This window comes from Protopterus annectens, chromosome 4.part1, assembly GCF_019279795.1.
Source record: "Protopterus annectens isolate FY-2018-M chromosome 4.part1, PAN1.0, whole genome shotgun sequence".
In the NCBI taxonomy this organism is placed as follows: Eukaryota; Metazoa; Chordata; order Ceratodontiformes; family Protopteridae; genus Protopterus; species Protopterus annectens.
In genome coordinates this window covers 307,805,894-307,830,100 of record NC_056734.1, presented here as the reverse complement: position 1 = coordinate 307,830,100, position 24,207 = coordinate 307,805,894, and the positions used below count along the sequence as shown (strand labels likewise).

At 37.7% G+C, this 24,207-nt stretch overlaps 1 protein-coding gene across 2 annotated transcripts in view; it reads right to left on the bottom strand.

The window, feature by feature from the left end:
• The window catches only part of LOC122800842 (probable GPI-anchored adhesin-like protein PGA55), an 813,969-nt gene that overhangs the window by 526,461 nt on the left and 263,301 nt on the right, over positions 1-24,207 (bottom strand). For both annotated transcript variants that reach the window (XM_044070155.1, XM_044070156.1), the window contains one exon: positions 19,207-19,269. In XM_044070155.1, coding sequence (XP_043926090.1) covers positions 19,207-19,269 — 63 coding nt within the window. The remainder of the gene's footprint in view (positions 1-19,206; positions 19,270-24,207) is intronic.

Sequence of the window (24,207 nt, the reverse complement as noted above, 5' to 3'; positions counted from 1 at the left end):
TAAACCCATTTAACATAGCAAAACAGTTTGTAAAAAGCAACAGAGATCTTGCTTTCTCCATTGCTTTTGCACACAGCTCTGATGTACTGCTTAGGCATACGCATGCGCAGTACATCAGAACTGCCGCAGAAAACCAGACAGCTGCGGAAGGAAAGCAAGGAGCCATTATAAAATGCTACTATTTAAGAAAATTAATTATTTTTTTTCTTAAATAATGTCATTGCATAATAGCAATAACCCACTTCTGGGAGTGGGTAATGCTGGATTTACCCGCGGTTGGCTTTGTTTGGTCACGAGGGCTACACCCTCGTGACCAAACCACACCAACCGCGGGTAAATCCAGCATTACCCACACCCAGGCTTACAAGATAGAGCCTTTGAAGTTGATAATATGGCAACTATGTTTTAAGATCACAGCTTTATCAATTTTCTCATTCAATTTGATCTTCTTCTGCTTATTAGTAAGAAAACATAAATGGGTTCCTGGTGTATGTTTGAGGAAAATAAAGTATGAGTTTCTGAACTAATAAAATAAAATTAAATTGTGATTATGGGTAAATACAGTCAAAAACTGATGGAACTTGAGGAATTCACTTTTCTCAGTGGTACTGCAGTCTTACAGCATGGTAGACAGGGACTATATTATTTCAGCGAATGCTTAAAATAGCAAACGCTGTTTAATCGACCGAATAAAGTCGAAATCCCTAAATCCCAAACACACAGAACAGCGTTTTCTTTTTTCTCCAAGGACAAAAATCACTGTGCCGTGTTTGGGACTTTGCCATTTCCTCCACTGTAGTGCAATCCTGGAGTTGGTATATTTAAATATGGGGTGTGTGTGGGGCACAGCCCCCCACATTGGGGGGAGTGGGGGTGAAACCCCCCACTTTATTTTGTGTTTGATTTTTTTTTTTCTTTACGGATCAGTGATTTTTTTTCCTTGGAAAAAAATTGCTGTTCTATGTCTTCGGGATTTAGGGATTTTGACTTTAATGGGTTGATTAAACAGCGTTTGCTATTTTAAGCATTCGCTGAAATAATATAGACCCTGGTAGATGGGATAAGGATATATAGCCCCAAACAATGTGTGGGTGCAGGTGTGATTAATTTTGTAAAAAAAGTCATTTAATTTGTAACCGTGGGTTTTGCAGATTGCTACTACTTATTTTGTGAATCACACATTTCTTATTTTCATAATTTGCAATATCATGTTTTGGACTATAGATAATATATCACCAGGGTTTATATGACAACATGGCTGGCATGTTTTTTATTATGGAAAACAATCAGGAGGATGTTTTGACATCTGCTAAAGGGGAGCCTTTAATGTCTTTCTGAGAGGCAAAACAATTATACCAAGGAAATACAGGTCCAACTAAAATCAGACTCCTCAGTTGGAAAATAAGTTTGATGTTATAGAAAAAATGCATAGAAATTGAACTAGATATAGATATAGATATAGATATAGATATAGATATAGATATAGATATAGATATAGATATAGATATAGATATAGATGAAGGGCAGTTATACAGCTACTCATCAACACATAGAAATTCTCAAAAAATAGTTAATGCTCATAAAACATGCTTTACTAAATTTGAGGTGAAATGTGTTACAGCACAATTTTGTGCAAGGTACATGAAATCTCTTACATTGCTTTTAGGAGACTGAGACAATGGCAATATAAAAAGGCACTTAGTCATGTTATGGTGCCCACAGAAAGCTAGGGTACTCATCAGCTGCTATAAATGATGCAATGTGCAAATACTACGAAACCCTCTGTGTACTGCAGTGCTAGAAGCTAAGAGTAAACAGACAACATTTTATTAGTAAATTACACTTCCTGCAGGTTACATTTCAAGCTCCAGAAAGGGTAAAATCAGTCAACAACCTTGAAGGAAATTACTTAGAAACTGAATCACTTAATTCAGATAAGCCAAAGAAAATGGGAAATGGCTGTTATTATTTAATGATAATGTAAAAGTAAGTAGGATAACTTCTTTATCTCAGCTGAGCTCAGCAGTCAGAAAGTCAGTGTTAGTGTATGGCCAGACCAATACGAAAGCACTGTGTAGAATGCCATTCCTCTCACTCACACCAATTCAGTGTCAGACAGTTTGTCAAACACAAACAGTAAAAGGACATGCCTAAAATTTGGATGAAATAAACTCTGAGAAGGAAGTTCCAATTCAAGTCACCTGTAAGTGAGCAGGGTTAATTTTTAGTTGGCTGGAAACTGAAAGAGCTTTCCCTTCCCCCACATAATAATTCAGAATACTATGGACTCCCTGCTGTATACACTTATACCTAGCAGCTGGTTGAAATATAAATAGTTTGGTTAAGCTCTTAAGAAAATTTTGCAGCAGGATGCTTGTTGAAGATCTACTTCTTTTATTTGTACAAAATTTTTTTTATGATTGGTAGACTAGGAAGGCAGGAGAAGATATTTGCTATGATACTCCCTCAATTCATAGATTCCTAAGTTCATAGGTATATACATACTAAGCAAATGACAACTAGGACCATTAAAAGCCCAGCCATGCAACCAAAATGTCATCCATAAATTTGAATTATAGTTGATTTATATGGGGTGATTTCCTGACTACCTCTGTCCGTCAGACAGACAGACTCTCAGATCATCTTACCTGTACTTGGATAGCTGACTCATCCTCCTTACAGAACCATTCCAAACGATTGTTTCCTGGGTTCAGTTCTGGTGTAGGATAGTCTCACTCCATACCACTTCATTGTATTTAGCATTTTTCACTTTCCTACCCAACCCCTGTTCCCACCCACCAATCACCACATCATTTCCTTTATACTTTCTCACATTACTCTCGCCATCCCCTGACGAATTTACTACTTAACCCAACTCATTTGTTCCTCTAATACTGCTTTTCAGTTCACAACTACCCTTCTGCAAATCCTTACCAATCACCTATTGAGATTATACTTCTCCAGCACTCCCAATCAGCACTCAACATAAAAATGTTCTTTCGGTACTTGTCGAGAACCATGTAAGTGTTAGTGTTTCCCAATGAAATTAAGCTAGTAGCCGTAGCATAGTCCAGATACAGATTTGCTGCATCTGGGTCTGTTTGTAGTAGCTGTTTGTTCTGAGTATATTTTCCAGGCCATCTTTGATTTTAAATGGTCCTTCTGCACTTTAGTGAGAGGAGTGTGTTGATTGGAACCTGTCTAGTAATAGGTGGTTGGTCTAAGGCTTAGAGTAAGCATCCTCGTTGGTCCCTTGGAACTGTTTTAAAGTTTTTTTTTTTCAAGTGTTTGTGTGTCGCACAGCATTGTACACTGTTGTGCAATTGTGTATCATAGCTGGACAGATAAATTCAGGAATTTCTCCCTTAGATGCAGCTGTAGCAAACTGGTATAGCCTTCATCCTTAGTATTTTCTCTGGTCAAAGAAATACTGGTAGTGAGCTGTAACCTATTACACCACCAGCAAAAAAACTCCAGCAGAAATATCCATCCACTGAGCTCTTCCTTGCTTGGTCCTGAAAAAGCCACTCCCTTTGTGGTAAAAGTTCTTCAGTCCAGCATTATGGACAGTTGGACTACCCTTGATTCTCCTGCCAACCTTATTGACTTGGGTCCCTTGAGGCAATGCAGCAAATGCCTCATGTACACTAAAGACCCTCTACTAATTCACTCTAGTTCAGAGTGCAAGAGATGTATCTACACCAAGAATCTTGAATCCATTCTGTTGCACACACAAAACAGTAATACTGACGAGGTTGTCAACCCACGTACCACTACTCATGCACATTGTATGTAGCAAATGCAAAAATCAACATACGTTGAGGTTCTCTCAAGAAACTTACCAAAACACCAGAGACCTCCCAAACACAAGACTGTTACAACTAATACAGTTCCCAGAGCACCTATGACACATACTGACACCAGTGTCTCACCTACCATGACTGTAAGGTGTAACACTCAAAAAAACAATTTTTCTTGTCATTGGAGACTCCATAGTGAGACACAAGGATGTCCCACTCACCAGGATAGACAAACAGAAAGTCAGGGTCAGCTGTCTGTGTGGTGCCAGGATGCATCAGATCATGCATGCACTCAGGTCTCTCAGCAATAAGTACCATTACAAGTACGTCATAGTTGATGTTGGAGTGAATGACCTGAGACATACTTCACTGGACAATATGAAGAGAGACATGATTCAGATCTGTGAGTATGTGTCCCAGGCAGGTATGCTCCTAGCCTTGAGCAGTATGCTACCACCATCTGCAATGATGCCACAGTGTAAACAAAACATTATTGATATCAATTATTGGCTTAGTTTTTGGTGTCATTCAAAGGGGATCCAGTTTCTGTCAACCTGAGATGCTATGGTCGACAAACCTTGCTGCTTTGCCAGAGACGGTTTGCACCTGGAAGCACTATGCTGTTAGCTGCTGGCAAAGGCTCTTGCCTCCCCCATAGTGCCTTTTTTAAGCAATGTCTCAAAAACAAACTTACCAACATGAAATTTGCCAATCAAAACAAAATACGGGTCATGCTGCTAAATGCTGTGAGCTTAAACCAAAAAAACTGCACACCCTGTAAGCACTTCTATGATGGAAGATGTAGTATTCTGTGCAGGCACAGAAACCTGGTTCAAGGCCATAGAGAGTATCCTGGCCTTGCAAGGCTAAAATGCCTTCCACACCTTCAGACTGCAAAACAAATATGTGAGAACCAAAGGAGGCAGTGTCTTTGTCTATATTAGAGATAAATCCACCTCCAGTCTAGTTAGATTGGGCAGCTCCATGGAGTTACTCAAAGTACAGGTTACTGTGGGTAAGACTCCCATTCAAGTCACAGCTAGTTATAGATCCCCCTCCATGGGTCATGATGTGCATGAAGCCTACTTGACCAAACTGGAGTCAAACCAGATACATCTGAACACTCTGGTTATGGGGGATTTCAATTATCCCACCCACCATCAACTGGGAAACCTACTCTAGCCCTAACTCTCTAGCACAAAAGTTCCCTGACTTTTTTAACTCAAATACCCTGGAACAAATCGCTCATACTTCGACAAGAGGAACAAACATACTAGATCTGGTTGTCCCTAACATGTCAAACAGATGCACTACAGCAACTGTCAGACCCTCATTAGTTAAATCTGATCATGAATCAGTCACCTTCAAGCTGGCAATAACACCAGAACCCACAAAAAGCAAAATCAGACTAAAAACTTCATCATGGCAAAATATATCCTCCTAGGTGAAAGTATAAATGCATTCCAAGCCCCAATCCCAGCTGTGAGTGGTAACTACACCAAAGCTTAAACCAAAGCCCTGTACAATCACTTGCATAAGTGTATAGACTCAACTGTACCAGAAAGAATTAAACCCAGAGCTCAAGAAAAATCAAGCTACCCTGGTGGACATCCAGTATCAATAAACTTTGCAATAAACACACACATGTTGCTGTCCAAGAAAACAAAGGTGAGGCTCCAAAAATGGAAAAGCATCCTCCTCAGCCTCAATAGTTAAATAAGATAATATATAAAATCCTCTTTGACCTCCCCACTCTGGGCTAGTAATCAATGAGACTGAATCCTCACCATTGACACTGGAGACAGATGTTCACTTGGAATGCAAATGGATACACTCAATATTTACAGATGCAGACCTCTCTGCATCAAGGACAATTTCCCTTAAGAGAACACAGAGAACACACTCAGCCTGGGGTCTGGGTTTCTCTCTCTGTCACTCCTCAGGTCCCCAGTAAGGATCTCCACTGGCACAGCTTCAGAGTTAAGTCCTCAGCCAAGTGTTCAAGCCATGTCCTCCAGCATCCTCTCTGTGAAACCAGTGCTCCGTGTCCATGCTCCATGTAGTTCACACACACACACACACACACACACACACACACACACACACACACACACACACACACACACACACACACACACACACACATCTGGGAAAGGCTGGCACAGCTTACCCACTATACCAACTTTGCCCAGACTATAAGGTAGATTCACTGCTACCAATCAGTTACTATAAGGCTCTTAAAAGAGTATCAAATTATTGAGTGAAATTGATATTAATATAAATGGCAATGTTGACTAAACAGCAACGCGTTCAGGAGTGGCCTGAGTTATCATTAAATAAATATATGCAAATACTCTCAAAACTTAAATATTTTCTAAAAGAACCAGCCACAATGAGAAGTTTAAATATATTTAATAATAAACAGTAAAAGAACATGAAAATACTAAATATCTATTTACAGTAAACACCAGACTTTCAGACACAGGAAATATTAAAAATAACACAGGTGGACAGGGTCACACACTTACATAAATATAATATTTTTAACTAATTTCACTATGTTTTCCTGACTAATCTAAAAGATATTATTCCCTGGTCCATTTACTACAGCAAGGCAAGAGGAAGTAGGTGAGTGATCTTCCTTCTTTGTCAGGTTCCAAGAAAGAGACTGCTCAGTTTGACAGAGACTTCTCAATATAATATCTAAATATTATATTGGGATAGCTTACAGGCTGATACCACATCTGGTCATATGAATTCTGGTTCCCACACTATCCCCTTTGGCTAGAAACTGCCAGAATTTAGCACCTATGTGTCAATGATGCACAAACACACACACACACACACACACACACACACACACACACACACACACACACACACACACACACACACACACACACACACAGACACACACAGCTTTGCATAGATCTGCTGCAGCTCCTGGAAATCATAAAACAATTTTAATACTTCTACTCCTCTTACTGAGTTGCTAAGCCAGCCTTCTCACAGATATCTCAGCTCTGGCTACAATCAGAACTGTAAGATATGATCTTTATGGCCTAATTTAATTTCAGTTATTTTCGAAAGTTAGCTGGGATTGAGCTTACCCTCTTCTATTTCTGTATCCTCTGTTACAATATATACATGTAAACAGTTACAATAATTCATGTACATTTCTTTTGTTTTTATCAGGCCACGGTGTTGATGCATTTTTAACACAAGCAACTTTACAAATAAATTTCCAGCACAGACATCTGTACAAATCAGTTTTATATTCAAATAACATATAATTCTTTACAAAATTCCAGCTAGCTGTGCTGGCAACACATCCACTGCCCTACTTCTCCTGGCATAGATGGCAGTACCTCCTATCATCACATCCTCTAAGGGCTCCTTCGAAAAACACCTAGCAAGCACAGCCAAGGGTAACCATAAGGGTTTTCCAGCTCAGTTTGTATGCAGCCTAAAAGATAGGACACAAGCATTTGCAGAACTAGTGATAAACAGTATCACACGCAATAAAGCCAAAGAGATAGAAATCCAGCTAGTGGATAAGTTTGGTGAACATTTCACTCCCTTATCCCCTTCAAACCTATCACAAACCTTTCAACAAACTCCTGTCCAACTCTACATATCTGAAGAGTAGGTCATTAAGGCCTTGTCCAAGGCAAACAACACAGCCTCTATGGGATCAGAAGTCTTCCCAGGCTGTCTTCTAAATAGGCTAATAGATGAACTATCATCATCATTAAGTGCCCTTTTCAATCATAGGCTAACTATGGGCTTTATTCTTGTGGAATGGAGAACAGCAACAGGTATTCCCCTTCACAATGGTGGCCTAGCAAAAGACCTAGGGAATTACAGACCCATATGTCTGATCAGCCTCATCTGGAAGGCCATGGAATGTATCATTATGGACCTCATAAGTAAAAACAAAGACAACTTCCAAACCCTGGATCCAACCTAATTTGATTTCATGAAGGGCAGATCACATTCCAGAATTCTAGTTTAGTTCTCTATCAAATATCTGAAGTCGACTTTAATGACAACATACAAAGCAGATAAAGATGGAAAGAGCAAAGCACCAAAATGAAATCCTTATTGAATAATTAAATAAAAAGAAAAAAATAAGTTCAATGCTAGCCTAGAAACTGCACCTAATCTTGAAGTCAGTGGTTTGTGCAAATGTTATGCAAATGCTTTCTCCGATTGACCTCTTATTTGGTGATTTGGAATCAGAACAAACTAAATTCAACAAAATGGTCTATCATACATAAATGGCCTTGTTTTTCTACAATGTTTATTTCTATTTTCTTTGCCTGTGGAAAATAAGTGCATGTATACTTATTTTTTTCCATTTTTTTTAATCTCAACAGTGTCTCCTTTGCAAAGATTCAGTACTTTGTCAGATTTACATAAATTCTTAAGTTCAACAATAACTCTTGTATGTTTGTATCTCTTTTTTAAATTCACTGAAGTACCACTCACCTTCAATCTCTTTATGTCAGCCTTTTTAAACACAATCTCTTATAAAATCAAAACAAGTTCTGTTATCTCATATACAACCAAATGTACACATTTGTATATAAAGGCTTTGAAACCATTAATATTTTATTTTTTCACTTTTACGCTTCACTTCTGTTTGGTGTTTTTGTAATAATCATTTCTTATTTTTCTTTTCTTCAGTTTTATTCTCACCAGAATCCTTCATGAAGTACACACACATATTTTTCAACCTACTGTTCAATGCCTTTGTGGCTATCCTTTCAATTACACCTTCATATGTTTCCATTACACTATGATTGATCTATATGCATGCTTGCACACACACATACACACACACACACACACACACACACACACACACACACACACACACACACACACACACACACACGTGTGTATGTTTTGTTCTTTTGTTACCCAAGTAACTCTACTGGACACATTTCCCTGTTATGGAATGACCTGGTACCACTTACTTGTTAAGTGAGTTGCTCAGAGTCACATTGTAGGGAAACATAGAAGATGTAATTAAATCTTTCAAAATCCATCCGATCTTTCTTTCCTTATACATAACTTACTTTGGGTTCCTATCCGATCGAAAATTGTAAACGGTGAACACATATTGAGCGAACCCGATTGGTCAAAACATCACACGCGTAACACGGAAATCGCTGTAGGGAATATTTTCCCTTTACTTCAATGCAGTGTGATCTTGGAGAAGGAATATTTAACTAGCGGGGGTGTGGGGGGTGCAGCCCCCCTCATGGGGGATGCAGGGGGACTTGCCCCCCCTGCCTACAGCATTTAGGTCAGTATATTTTTTTATTTTTATTTTTTTATTATATTTTCAAACTTTCAAACATCGTTGATATGGTGTCGACCATATGGTGTTCAATGTTTGAAACTTTCGAAAATATAATATAGACCAGCTTACTTCTGCTGTATCTTGTGTTTGTACCACATTTTGGTTTCACTGTCTCCTTTTCTCCTCTCTGACATTGATGGAATTTATTTGTTGCTTTAAATTTTACTTTAAGCACTGCTTAGTATTCTGTGAGTTTACATTATTTAATCACATTGGCTATATATTTTGCAGTCAGAGAAGGAAAAGTTCTATGCAAGCAGTAAAAACAAGTCCTGGAGCTGAGTGCAGCTCAGACTATCAGAAAAAGAAAATTATAGGCCAGTGAGTTACAAACTCAGCAATACTTCTAGTGGCTTTGTAGTGTAGGTGAAGAACAGATTTAAGGGATGAGACCAGGTGGATACAACACTTGAATATCTACAGACAAAAGTTCATGGTATTGTCCTTGAGGTGACATCAACAATATTCCAAATAGAAATAAGATTATGATGCAAAATGCAAATCTGCAGGGCCTTTAAAATGGTCAAGGAAAGAAGAGTGATAGGAAAAAAAATGTGAAACTGAATACGGAATTACAAAGAATGAGAAGAAAGATAAAGAAGCATATGTAAATCAGCAGTGCAAAGAAATGAAAGGAGACGTGCTTCAACAAAGAAGATTAATGCAATTAAGATAAATGTCAAGGTGAAAAGGGCATAATAAAAGACAAAGAGGCGAGGGAACTACTAAAGCAGAATATATTAAGAAGAGTTTGCAGGTATATAGAAAAGTGCGATTTAAGAAGGAACCAAACACCACTGATGCATACAATGGTCTGTTGTCTGACCTACAGCCTTACATCCTGGAGGGGGAATTTAAATGGGTCATGGAAATCATTGCTATTAGCAAGGCTGTATCAGTTGATTAAATTCCAGCTGAATTACTTAACATCTTTCAAAACAATGCTGTTAGAGAGTTGTTTGGAATTTCATTGCACATTTGGCATTTCGTGTGGAAAAATGCAGTTTATGTTTCAATCACAAAGAAGGGCAATGCTAAAGAATTGTCACATTTAAACAGCTGCACCCATTTCACATGCTAACAAGGCAATACTAAACATCCAACAAGCTAGACTCCAACAATATATGGACACCTTAGCAAGGTTTTAGCAAGTTTTCCGTGTTTTGTCTGTTTTTAATATATGGACACCTGCCAGATGTACCAGATGATTTTAGAAAGGGCAGAGACACCATGAGATTAGACTTTCAACTTTTACTAGATAATGCAATGAATTAATATTTAGTTTTGATTTAACCAGTATACTAAAGTGTTTAACTCTGTGCACAGAGTATAACAAACTGTGTCAAGTTCTTAGACAAATAGGGATACCATTTCATGTTATTCGTCTCCTGAGGAATCTGAATACACATGAAGAAATGTTAACATATGGAATAACTTTCTAGTTCAAGATTGGAAAAGGAGGTAGACAAAGACGAATATTGTTAGCTAGCTTATTAAATTTATATCTGAACATGTCACTGTAAAATGCTAGGTTAGATAAATCATATGCTGAAATCAAAATTGATGGGAGAAATACTAACAAACTCAATCAGAAGATACCATTCTGATAGCTGAATGTGAGAAAAGTTGAAATGTTTGTTAATGAAGGTGAAAGTTGAAGGTGTAAAAGCTGACTGTATGCTATGCTCAGCACGGGAAAACTAAAATGATGTCATCTAGCCCTATCAATTCTTTGCAAATTGACAGGGAGGAAGTATAGGCAGACATAATATTTCCCCTTGGCTCAAAGATCTCTGCAGAAGGTGATTACAGCCAGCATTAAAAAAAATGCTTGCTTTTTCAAAGGCAAGCTGCAGCAAAGGTTTAAAAGAGCAAACAAATCACACTGTCATGAACGTTCAGCATAGTCAAATGTATGATTTTCTCAGTAGTAACATATGATTGTTAAAATCCAACTGTATGTAACTGTGTGCTCCAAAATCTTGATGTTTCTAAACAAGTGTGTTGAAAAAAACTTCCATGAATTTAAGAAGACAGAATCACTTAACATCTACAGAAATAAATACAGACAGTAAACTAAAAGGCCTAATACTAAAACTCAAAGACATTGGACTCATAAATACATGATTCAGTAATACAGGGCAAGATCCAAAGCAGAAGAAGTAGGGATGGGGTTATGGTTACAGTGGATAGACAGCACTACATTCATAATGTGTATGAATTTGCAAGAACTTAAAGAAGTAGCTCTTGGCAGACATTTTTCATGAACTACAGACTTTGAGGTAATGCACAGTAAGTTTAAACTAAATGTCTAAACAAAAATAAACATGATTATCCCTGTTTTTGGACTTTTCTTATTCTTTGTTTTTATCTGTTAATTAAAGAAGAAAACATAAAACCAAATCAGCAACCATATTCTGTCTCCTCCACTTAATCTGCAAAGTATTCCTTTGTTTAGGATATTGTTGACAAAATCAAATACTTCTTCTCTAAGAAGTATTTTTCTTTTTCTCAGTGTTGTCTTCCACACTGTAAAATCACTGTCCCTGCATAGAGTATTACAGTATTTTTAGAGCCACTGAGGACCTGATCGCTTTGGGTTCCCCCCAACTTGTGTGAGCAAGGAATCCTCTCACTCCAGCTAAAAGCAAAGAAAACTCTAACCAGCATTCATCCAAAAATAGATTGCAGCCCCAGGTTTAACTCCAGGAACCTTGTTGTTGCCACTTGTGTAGTAGCCACTGACGACCTAATCGCTTTGTGTCCCCCACCCCCCATGTGTGAGCAAGTAATCCTCTCATTCCAGCTAAAAGCTAAGAAAACTCTAATCAGCAATCATCCAAAAATAGACTGCAGCCCCAGGTTTAACTCCAGGAACCTTGTTGTTGCCGCTTGTGTAGTGTAGGTGCCAGCTTTTGTAACTACTGTTATGCCTTGTTAAAATCTGTTACAGTCAGCTAGAGTGCATACCCCAGGGGCAACAGCTGCAAACCTTCTTCCTCTTAGCCCACCCCCACCCCTATCATCCATTTCACTGTTGATAATTTGTTATATGTGAAGGTATTTATCCCCTCTCAATAGTCATAGCCTTCAGTCCTTCCTCCTCAATACTTGTTCTTCACTAAACACCAAACAGAGGTGCAAAGTCTCCAGCTGCTTTTATCTTTAGCTACATTGTGTGCAGCAAAGAATGTGCAAAGGGGAATAGAAATATAAAAGAATAATATCTACCATTGCAGACTAGTAAGCAGCATACAACTTCTACCTGTGGTGTACTCTTACACAGTTTTTCTTGGAGAAACCTTCCAGTCCTTGAACATGAGTGCCTGTATGTTTACTATATTTCCTTGGCTGTCCTTTGATAATTAGCTAGGTTAGCAGAGTGCCTTGGATTCTCCCCTGCTACATTAAATTCCAATTGATGGTTTCCCTCTCTTCCCCCACCCCCCAAGGGATAGCTCAGGTACAACACACCAAAGGTTTTAAAAACCCTGGGTGTCATGTTTGCTCTGATTGCAGCTGAAAACCCTCCAGGTGTAGCATCTCTAGTAAGTGATAGTATTTTTCTTTTTCTCAGTATTGTCGTCCACACTGTAAACTCACTGTCCCTGCATAGAGTCTTCTTCTTCTTTCAGCTTTTCCCGATTAGTGGTCGCCACAGTGGATCACCGTGTCCATGCATAGAGTATTACAGTAATTTCTCTCTAAAGGTAGCTTTCTGGTTATTTTTGCTGGTATAGTTTATATTTGGATATTAGAAGCTTATTTTTTGTTCTTGCTTGCACCCAGTTTCAGTAATCCTGATTCAGAGTTCCTCTAAATGATAGTGCTAAGGTAGAAATAGTCTTTCTTTTTTATGTGCTGAATGATATGTATGGTAAACTGGTGAAACTGCTACATTGTTGCAACATTGTCTGGTAATAGTATATTCCACCCAGTTACACTGACTGCTGCTACTGAATACTCTTGTTTCTGTAAGTTAAGCATACAATGTAAAGTGCTGAATGATATTTGTGGTAAACCTGTGAAACTGCTACATTGTTGCCTTATTGTCTGGTAATGGTATATTCCAACTAGTTACACTGCTGCTACAGTATATTCTGTTTCTGTAAGTTAAGCATACATTGTAAAGTGCTGAATGATATTTGTGGTAAACCTGTGAAACTGCTACATTGTTGCCTTATTTTTCTGGTAATGGTATATTCCAACTAGTTACACTGCTGCTACAGTATAGTCTGTTTCCGTAAGTTAAGCATACATTGTAAAGTGCTGAATGATATTTATGGTAAACTGTTGAAACTGCTATATAGTTGCAATATTGTCTGGTAATAGGATAGTTTAACTAGTTATACTGACTGCTGCTGAATAAGACTGGTTGCAGAGTCTAAATGTATTTCTTTTGATGACTTCTAATAGGCTATGTTCACTTACTCTGCTTTCTGTACAATATTTATGATGGTTGTGCTTATTTTGATGTCCTTATTTTATTGCTTTTAGTCTTACATTCTTTCATTTTCTCATCTTTGCAGCTTGTGTAGTGTAGGTGCCAACTTTTGTAACTAGTGTTATGCCTTGTTAAAATCTGTTACAGTCAGCTAGAGTGCATACCCAACGGGCAACAGCTGCAAACCTTCTTCCTCTTAGCCCACCCCCACCCCTTTCATCCATTTCACTGTTGATACTTTGTTGTATGTGAAGGTATTTAGCCCCTCTCAGTAGTCATAGCCTTCAGTCCCTCCTCCTCAATACTTATTCTTCACTAAACACCAAACAGAGGTGCAAATTCTCCAGCTGCTTTTATCTTTAGCTACATTGTGTGCAGCAAACAATGAGCAAAGGGGAATAGAAATATAAAAGAATAATATCTGCCATTGCAGACTAGTAAGCAGCATACAACTTCTACCTGTGGTGCACTCCTACACATAGTTTTTCTTGGAGAAACTTTCCAGTTCTTGAACAAGAGTGCCTGTATGTTTACCTTATTTCCTTGGCTGTCCTTTGATAATTAGCTAAGTTAGCAGATTGTCTTGGATTCTCCCCTGCTGCTTTAAATTCCAATTGAGGTTTCCCTCCCTTCCCCCCACCCCCCAAGGGATAGCTCAGGTACAACACACCAAAGGTTTTAAAAACCCTGGGTGCCATATTTGCTCTGATTGCAGCTGAAAGCCCTCCAGGTGTAGCATCTCTAGTAAGTGTCCCTGGACTGGCTGATAGCTAAAAAAAAAACAAAAAAAAACACTAAGTTCTATCTGGACGATGTAGCCCCGCTTCACTCACTTCGTTTCCTTCCCACCCCCCATATCATTACCTTTATACCTATCCATAAAACCACAACCCCTCACTTCCTCCCAAATCCTCCACACCTCTACTTCATGTTCTCATACTACCTCCCTTCTTTGCTCCTCTCCACACTTACCTACTTCCACTATCAAAATACTATACCTTACTCCCACCCTTCCTCTCATCCTCTGTTCTACAGCCAATAAAGTGACATGTCTCTTACAACTCAAACTATACTCTTACCTTCTCTACTCCTTATACTCTATCACCTCACCTCCTAGCACTCACAAATACCTACTCCCTATTTCCATCCCTCAAACACCACTCTTAACTCAATTACTACACCACAACCCTATCTACTGGTCTGTCCCTCCATCCTTCCCCCACCACTCCCATTCCTAAAATAAAAATATCCCCCCCCCATCCCTTTAAAACAAAAAAACAATGTCTACTTACTCAAATTAAAACCCCATTACAAACCTCTACTTCTATCTGGTAACATTCATCCTAGCCCAGGCCCTACAGACACTACACTGAACAATAACCCCCCTGTATCTAAACCTTCCAACCCACAAAAACAAGTACAATTCTGCTCTATCAATGTCAGGATCCTTGTAAATAAAGTTCAAGAAATCCATGCTTGGATAGCTAACTATACTCCTGACATAGTTACCCTAACTGAAACATGGCTAAAATCACACCATCTGGACAGTGAAATCATCCCTCCTGGTTATAATATCCTTAGATTAGATTGACTTAAAAGAAAAGGAGGAGGAGTCTCCATATTATACTCCAGTTGTCTCTCCCAAATCAGTCCCACACTAAACTTACCCTCCTTCTCTCCAGCTGAACTCCTACTGACCAACTACAAACTTAAAAGTTTCAACACCATAACTGTCACAGCAATCAATATTCCCCCTGGTGATAATATTAGCATTCTTGAGAATATCCTATCTCACCTATCACATACCATCCACAATGAAATAATTATACTGGGAGATGTAAATATTGATTGGCTTACAATACAAGCTCCCAACACTACTTCCTGTATAAACCTACATGGGTTTGAGCAGCTAATCACAACACCAACCTACATTAATAAATCTCACCTACCTAGCTCTCTTCTAGACTGGATATTGGTCTCCCACCCTCAAAACTATCATAACTCCCAAACTCTTCCAACTGCTCTCAGTGACCACTGCCTAACAGTTACCAGACATACTCCACACCTTACCAAACCTAACAAATTTATTACCACCCACTCACTTTCTCATTTCTGTCCTAACTCCTTTATTCACCAACTCTCCAAAATTAACTGGTCTTACCTCACCACTCTTCCTTTAGATGAAGCTGTCCACTCCTTCAACACTACATTCCTAAACATTCTTAATTCCCTTGCTCCTCTTCGCATGATTAGAATCAAATCTAATACTGCTCCCTGGCTCACTAAATCTACCAGAACCCTCATGAAAGTCCGGGATAGGATTTGGAAAATGTGGACTAAAACTAGGACCCCTTCTCTTCTTCAGAAATATAAAGAACTAAGAAATAAAATAAAACAAATCATCCATTATGACAAAATAAACTTCTATGCCAACCCTCCCTCTACTCTTAAATCAATCCCAAAGAAATTCTGGAGCTCTATTAAACAGACTCTTCATCCAGGAAACCCTTCCACTCCTAACCCATGAACCAATCCAATACCTGAAGACATAGCCAACAAATTCAACAATCATTTTATAAACTCAATAACCTCCATAATAACCCCCCCAGAAACAGCACTAGCACCCCCACAAAATCTATACCTCTTCCAATCCCTCCTAACTTGTTCTCTCTAAAAGCAGTATCAACTATGTAAAGTCATTACTCTCTAAACTTAAACCTAGCTCCCCACCTGTTGACAAGCTACCCTCTTACTTTCTGTAGATTGCCTCTGAACCACTTTGCCTATCCTGTATCCATCTTAATCAACCGACCCATTTCTGAATCCTATGTCCCCACTGTATGGAAGGATTTCTTTACTCTACCCATTCACAAGGGGGGCAACTCCTAAGACATATCCAACTTCAGACCGATTGCCATACTCTCTCCACTCTCAAAAATCCTAGAGAAATGCATTCACAAGCAGGTAATGCATTTCCCTCACCAGGAAAACCTTCTCACACCCACATAGCAGGGTTTCCATCCCAAGCATAGTACAACTACTGCACTCATATCATTCATCAACATAGTCTCCCTAGCTCGTGATAACAATAAACTTGTCTTATGCCTATTCCTTGACCTTTCTAAAGCCTTTGACACTGTCTCTCACCCACTCCTTCTAGATAAACTCACTAATTTACATATCTCTTCCCCTACTATCTCCTGGTTCTCCAGCTGTCTCTCTACCCACCAGCAATCAGTTAAGTGTCTCTCTGTATTATCCTCCCCTCTCACTGTACAAATGGGAGTCCCCCAAGGGTCCATACTTCGACCACTACTCTTTAATATTTTCACCAACTTGCTCTACTCCTCTTGTCCCCAGTCATCTCTTGTGCAATATGCTGATGACTCAACTATTATAACCATTGCTGACAACCCAACTGACCTCCACTCAACTACCCAGGCATCCTTCCACACCATTGAGACTTGGCTTAGTGATAACAAACGAATACTTAATCCAAAAAAAAATAAGCTCCTACTCTTTCTCCCTAAAACCATCACCACACTCAAAGTACATTTACCATCTTATCCTGCAACAACACTATAATTTCAGTTGAATCTAGTACTAAATTGCTAGGTGTTACAATAGATGATCAGCTTAAGTTTGATCTCCATATTACTAACTCTGTAAAAATAACTCATCAGAAACTTGGACACCTTTTCCATAGCAAGAAATACTTAACTAATACTGCCTGAATAACTCTCTCCCAGGCTTTATACCATCACTCCTGTACAGCTGCCACATATTCGCAAACCTAAATTCTACATTTATTTTCAAGCTTGAAACTACCTGTAATAAGATTGCCAGATTTGCAGCTAACCAAACCTACAAATCACACCACTGCTCAGCACTACAGCAACTAGACTGGCTAGAATTCCCTCAGCTGCTCCAACTATACCAACTACAAATCATCCACTCTGTCCTCTATCTACCCTCCTTCTGCCCCAGCCTCTCCACTATCATATCCAAATATTCCTCTGCTAGGATGCTACGCAGCTCAAATCAAGAATTATTAGACATCTATAAACCCCAAATCAAAATAGGCTGCCTTCTCTATAACTATAACCAATGTACATCCTGGAACCAACTCCCCTTGGAAATAAAATCCCTCCAGCACAACAAAAGTTTCAAATTAGCCACAAGGAAATACCTATAAACAAAGTGGTCTTGCCACTGTAGCCAACCACCCTGAAACCACCATCCTTTCACCTATTTCACCACCTCACTCTTAATGTATCTCTAACAATATTCCTCTGCCTGTTCTACCTCTCCCCTTCCTCTATTTCCAACCATTCTTAATTCTTACAGTCTCAAAAAAACCTACCTGTCTAGTCTGTTTCCTATACTCTACCTCCCCTACATCTCCTTATAGCCATTCTTACTTTCCGTTCTTGTTTCCAAACTCCTACACAAATAGATCCTACCCACTTTAAATAAGCATCTGCCTAGCTATTAACTCATTTTGCTCTAAGCAGCTTAAATAATATTGTAACTAGTCACATTTTCTTTGGCTAATTGTTTAAAACCTTGTTTGTAACAACTCACATGCTTGTCTGCTGATTGTTAATACTCTGTATAACTGAATTACCTGAGGAGCTTTTTTTTCTCTCCAGGTCTCTGCTTGGAAGCTCCTACAGCTGATTGTTACTATATGTTACTAAAATTTAATAAATTGTTTTCTAATCCTGAGGAGCTTTTCTTCCCGGGTCTCTGCTGAAAATGAGCCAAAAGCTCAGCCAGACTAACCCGGTTAACAAATGTAAAATAAATAAATAAAAATAAATAAAAATCCCAAATAACCTCATTTCTACCTCTTTTGGGGCAGGGAGATATAAATACATAAATACAACTGTTTATTTATTATTTATTTACTGGCATTTGTTTACCAGAGAAGTTGTTTCTACTAAAAGAGAAGTATTCCCCATCTATACTGCTTTTTCATGCAGGTTTGCTTTTCTTCCCATGTCTTAGCAGTACTGTCTATTTTAGCAGATGCATTCTTTTCATTCTATCCATTCATTTCTTTTAATAAGATTCTCACCAAATATATTTCTGCATCTTTTTCAGAAGCATATACTATTTATGACATACTGTAGTTGTTTACTTACAGTTTATCCAGAATTAATTACATTAATTGAGTTTAGTATACTGCATACAAATATACAACACTTTTTCCTCATATTTTGAAAGTGCATAAACATACTCACAAAATGTTCCACTTTTTTCAAATACCTTTTAAGTGTACATGTAATATCTATATAAACACAATCTATTAACGTCTCTTCCTTTCTTAAGCATACATTGTTTCTTACAATTGTCACTCAGAGTTCCTTTGATTAATTTATCAAGCTAAAAGACAAAATAAGGTTCTGGAACACTGCTGCTATATTTCTTGTTTACTTAAAAATGGATCTCCCACTGAAAATTTAGGAAATAATATAGTATAGTAAAGTCATTATTGTGTTACTTATTTCATTGTTTTCTGAGCTGAATGTGACTCGTCTTAAACTTCAGCAAAATGTCATATGAATTAATGAATAAGACATACTTACTTGTTATTGATTTTGTAGCGTTTGCAAGAAATGGAGAAGATACAAAATATCTTGCTGTAGCATCTGTTCAATGAGAAAAAATAAATATTTCTACTCTGTGCTATGTACTGATGAAGTCCCATCCCTCACCTTTATGTTAACATTAATCCTTGAAAATTAGTCTCAAAGTTTTACACAAAATTTTATTCTATACAGAAAGATATACTATCAAACTTGTTTTGCAGCATGACTATTCCAGTTGTGAATGAAAGTGGCTTAAATGTATAGATGTATGTATATATATATATATATATATATATATATATATATATATATATATATATGGGTCTATATGACTCCATCGACATGTCATTACATCGACAGTCACAACAGCGACACGAAATCACCGACCAGTCATAACATCGACATTTCAAATAAGCAACAGTCACTTGCCCGACAACCCGACGTCAGAAACAAAACAGCACTGTGCTATATTCTATAATGTTTTCATACTGTTAATGCAGCACACAATATAAACAGAAAACACGTCGCATACAGTCAATGGACGTCAACAATAAATAAATAGAGGATAATGCAGAACGCAATTTATCGCCACCAGGCAAGTACACAGTAACAGCCCTACCCTTACAGTGCTGTGTAATTTTGTATTTACAAGCCCAGTATCGTCTACTATCCCTTGTACGTTCTAAATAATAAAGATAGTTGTCTATTATTAACGTGGGCTTCATTCTTTGAGAATCTACGGTGTGGTACATTGATCCTATCTCCCCTGGACTAGTCTGATATACGTTCGCCATCTTTCTTCGGTGCTGAGCACATATCGCTGCTACTAACATGAGTATTTAAATTCTACAGTGCTTCTCTATTTGCTCAGAAGTTTTATTTGTATATTACAAATTTATTTCCGTAACAGACTTGTCCTTTACTACTGCAACATCCACTTACATTGTCGGGGAAGTAAACGTCGCTTATTTGAACTTTCGCTAAATTGAGTGTTCGATGATTTCGTGTCGCTGTAGTGAATGTCGATGTAATGACATGTCGATGGAGTCATATAAACCCATATATATATATATATATATATATATATATATATATATATATATATATATATATATATACACCCCCCAAATTACAGTATGCATACACAATTAATACAGGCGTGTATTATTTGTTTATTTTAGTATACTCATAAGTATTCAAACTTTTATTTTGTGTTATATATTATATTAGTTAAGTAATTAAACATGCAAGGATAAGGTAAATAGGCTGATAAAGATGTTTTTCAAGGAGTGTACGTAAACACAGAATACTGTTGTGAAGTGCCTTTGGTATTGCAAGGACAGTTATGGAATATGACCCTTTCATAGTAGGATCTGCTAATAAATTAGCCCTTCGTTGAAATAATCTAATATATGAAAATGAAAGATAAGCATAAGATTAAAACATTTCTTTTCTTTCAAATTAAAGTGGCTTATCTTTTATGTTCTGAAATACTGTTATACACTGAAATATGCAAGACCAAAGCTATATCCAAAAAAATGGAATATGTATATTTTCCAGTAAATTGTCAGAATAAAAATATTAATTCATAAAACACTATATTGTTTTCCAGATTGTTATGATGTGGTTCCTTTCTCTGCAGTATAAAATAACTTTGAAATGTTAACAGTCCCCACTGTATGGATACATGACATTTAATAACTTAGACAAAATTAAGATTCAGAAGAAAAGTATCATCACAAAAGCCTAATGGGCCATTGCCTTGTATGTTGCCGTGAAAGGTATAGAACAACATATCTTATAACCAGGATTTAATTATAGTTTAGAAAATGGTTCTTGCTGAAAATGTACATCACTAAATAAATTATATAGTTTGCTGGCTAATTAAGTACAGCTGAAAAAAAATAGTGGGATTCAGAAAATAAGGTACTATAAGATGAAATTAGATTTCTTCTAAAGCATCAGAAGGTAAACAACTGACATTTTGTTTATATATTATTCTGATGATTTAAGGCTTTTAACCTGCATTTTCTATATGCAATTTTATAAGAATGACATGTGCTGCACTTATTTTATTATGTGCAGTACTGTTGATTTGTCTGCCACTAGAAATGATTTTGTTTGGATGAAGTGGTTAACAGACCTTCCTTCCTGTATGGAGATGGGGTGCACCTCTCCTGTCATGCTTTAGCTTACTAGTTAAAGTCTTTGCTGCCCCCGTAATGCCATTATTAGGCAATGTTCAGCTTGTGAACATACTTGCTTAGCAAATAGCAATTTAGACAGCATCATTGTAGCACTGCTGAATGTCAGAACTCTGAAAAGCAACACAACTGAGCGTGTTGCCTTCCTTTACCTAGAAGGCACACATATTTGTGTATTAGAAAAACTTGAATCTAGTGCACAGATAGTGCTCCTTCTTTTCTAGGATTTAATGCCAACTGTATGTTCTAGTCCATAGCAAGCAGTGAGGACATATCCATATTTGTTAGGGAACTTTTTGCTTTGTGACAAATTATGCATAACACACATTGGAGCATGTAGAGTTTCAAGTAACGCTCTGCAAAATGTCTACAATATAACTGTCAGTTATAGGTCCTCTTCTATGCTCACATCTGAGCTTACTGATTAAGTGAGTTAGAAACACCTTCATCAAACTGAAAACATTTATTATGGATGACTTTAAGTATACCACCATAAATGGGCATACCTAAGCAACTAGCAACAAGTATGTACAAACATTCCTCAGTTTTATTAATATCAATTCCCTTGATTAACCTGTTTCTTTCCCTAAAAGGCATGATAATCTTTTTTGACATTGTCCTTATCAATTTCACTTCTTCATGTATCACTCATAGTGTTACTACTGCCCTAGCAAAATCTGACCACCTAGCAGAAGCCATTAAAGCACACTTAGAAATGTTGAGGAAAAATAATATTTCAAAACACTATCTCCTCCTCCTCCTTCTTCTAAATCTTCTTGATAAACACACATGGTTAAAATCTCCAAATAAACCTGCAACTCATGCTGTCGCTCTCTCGTCTGAATTTTACTCATTTGTGAACAGATGCATCAAGCCCTCATCTGCCATAAGAATAACAGTAAATACTTGCGCAGTAGCATGCAGGACGGTCTCTCCCATTTAGGCACCATGTGGTGCATTGGCAATGAGCACACCTCAGCACTCATTTCTATAATAATTACAGGCTTTACGGGCTCAGGGTGCTAGCACAAGACCCAACTCTCTTTGGAGGGTGCACCACACACACTCGCATACACACCCTAGGGCCAATTTAGAGTGTTCAATCCACTACTGCATGTCTTTGAATGTGAGAGGAAACCAGAGAACCAAGAGGAAACTCATACAAATGCAGGGAGAGCATGCAGACTCTGCACAGAAGGCACCCCACCTGAGAATTGAGTTGGAGAACCTCTTGCTGTGAGGTGACAATGCTAACTGCTATACCATTGCTCCACTCCAGCACTCAGGACAAGCAAAGAAGTTTAGGAGAAGACAGGCATTATGCAAATTATGTAGTGCTGGAGTAAATGAAAATTAAAATGTGTACTACATGCATAGAATAAAATAAATGTTAGTGTGGGTTGTTTTCTTTGCTATTAATGCATATATACATAACTTATTTTTTATTGCAACATTTAATAAAGATGTTTAAAAAATGATAAATTCTGAAATAAGCCTGTGTAGTAGAATTTCATATAAACAAACTTTACATGAAAAAGAAACAAAAGTGCTCTCTGAATCTGAAATGGACTTTAAAATCATTAGTAAGACCCTCAAGCACATCCTAAGATGACAAGGTTTGAACTTTAAGAATAACCACAAGAAATACTAAAATGATTCCTCTTACCAAGGTGGACTTATCTTCAATGGAATCCTCCACTCTGATCCTAAAGTTAATGTTACTAGCCGTGGAGACAAAGTCAGTGTTAACTTCATGTCCACAACAAATCCAGGTATTCTTCCTGATACTAATTCCTCCTCCAATCATATTGGACTTGGATATAGCCATGCTATTCCCTGATGATATTCTCTGCTGTCTGATATTAAGTGTTAAGAACCAATTAGCCAAATCCTTCTCAAACCTCTTCAATTTAAGCCTTTACATGAGTTCTATTCCTGAAACTGAGAAAGCAGCCATAGTAGCACTGCTGCACAAAAGTGGCCCCACAACAATTCCTGGAAACTATGGATGTATCATCTGAAAAGATAAGGAATGCAGAATTTCCAAGACTGCAAGTGCTGACATAGGTGACTTGCAAACCTTGCACACAAACCAGTTTGGATTTGCAAAATACAGGTTCTTTCTACTTAACCTGGATGATATTTTAAAAGGATCACTGAAGCACTATATAAGGTTTTGATAGTTCATACTGTTTATCTTGTCCTCACCAAGGCCTTTTGCACTATCCCATATGCCACAACGGAAAATGTCTCCCAACTTAGTCTCATATATAATCGATTGGATAGCAAGATGGATCACAGACATAACCTGTGCTGTTCAGGATTATCAACTAGCAGTGTTCTTCAAGGCTCTGCTTAAATTATCTTATTTTTTTTTAGTATCTATCTCTCATAAGTAAAGCAGATGTCTATGACAGAGACTAAAATTACTTACTTCAGTCAGGGGAAGGTGTCAGATCCTCCTGCCTGGTGTATATGACATGAGCTCATCTTAAATGTCAAAAAATGCTTTCATTTGGGGAAATATGCCATATTTTCCACCTATCACAATGCCAGTATCCTTAAAACAGGCACAGCTATGTGGGGCATGGGGAACTGTGTTGATAATAGTATTCTTTTGGGTTATGAAGTTCTTTTACTTCACCCATCTGAACTATACTGCTGTTTCCAGTATGCATCATGCTGTCTTGGTTCCTCTGTATTCTCCCCTTATTATACCTGGCATTGAGTGCAATTCCCCTTTCTGAATGTACCTCCCAAGGCATCATTACAAATTGAAAAGATCTTAAGGGTG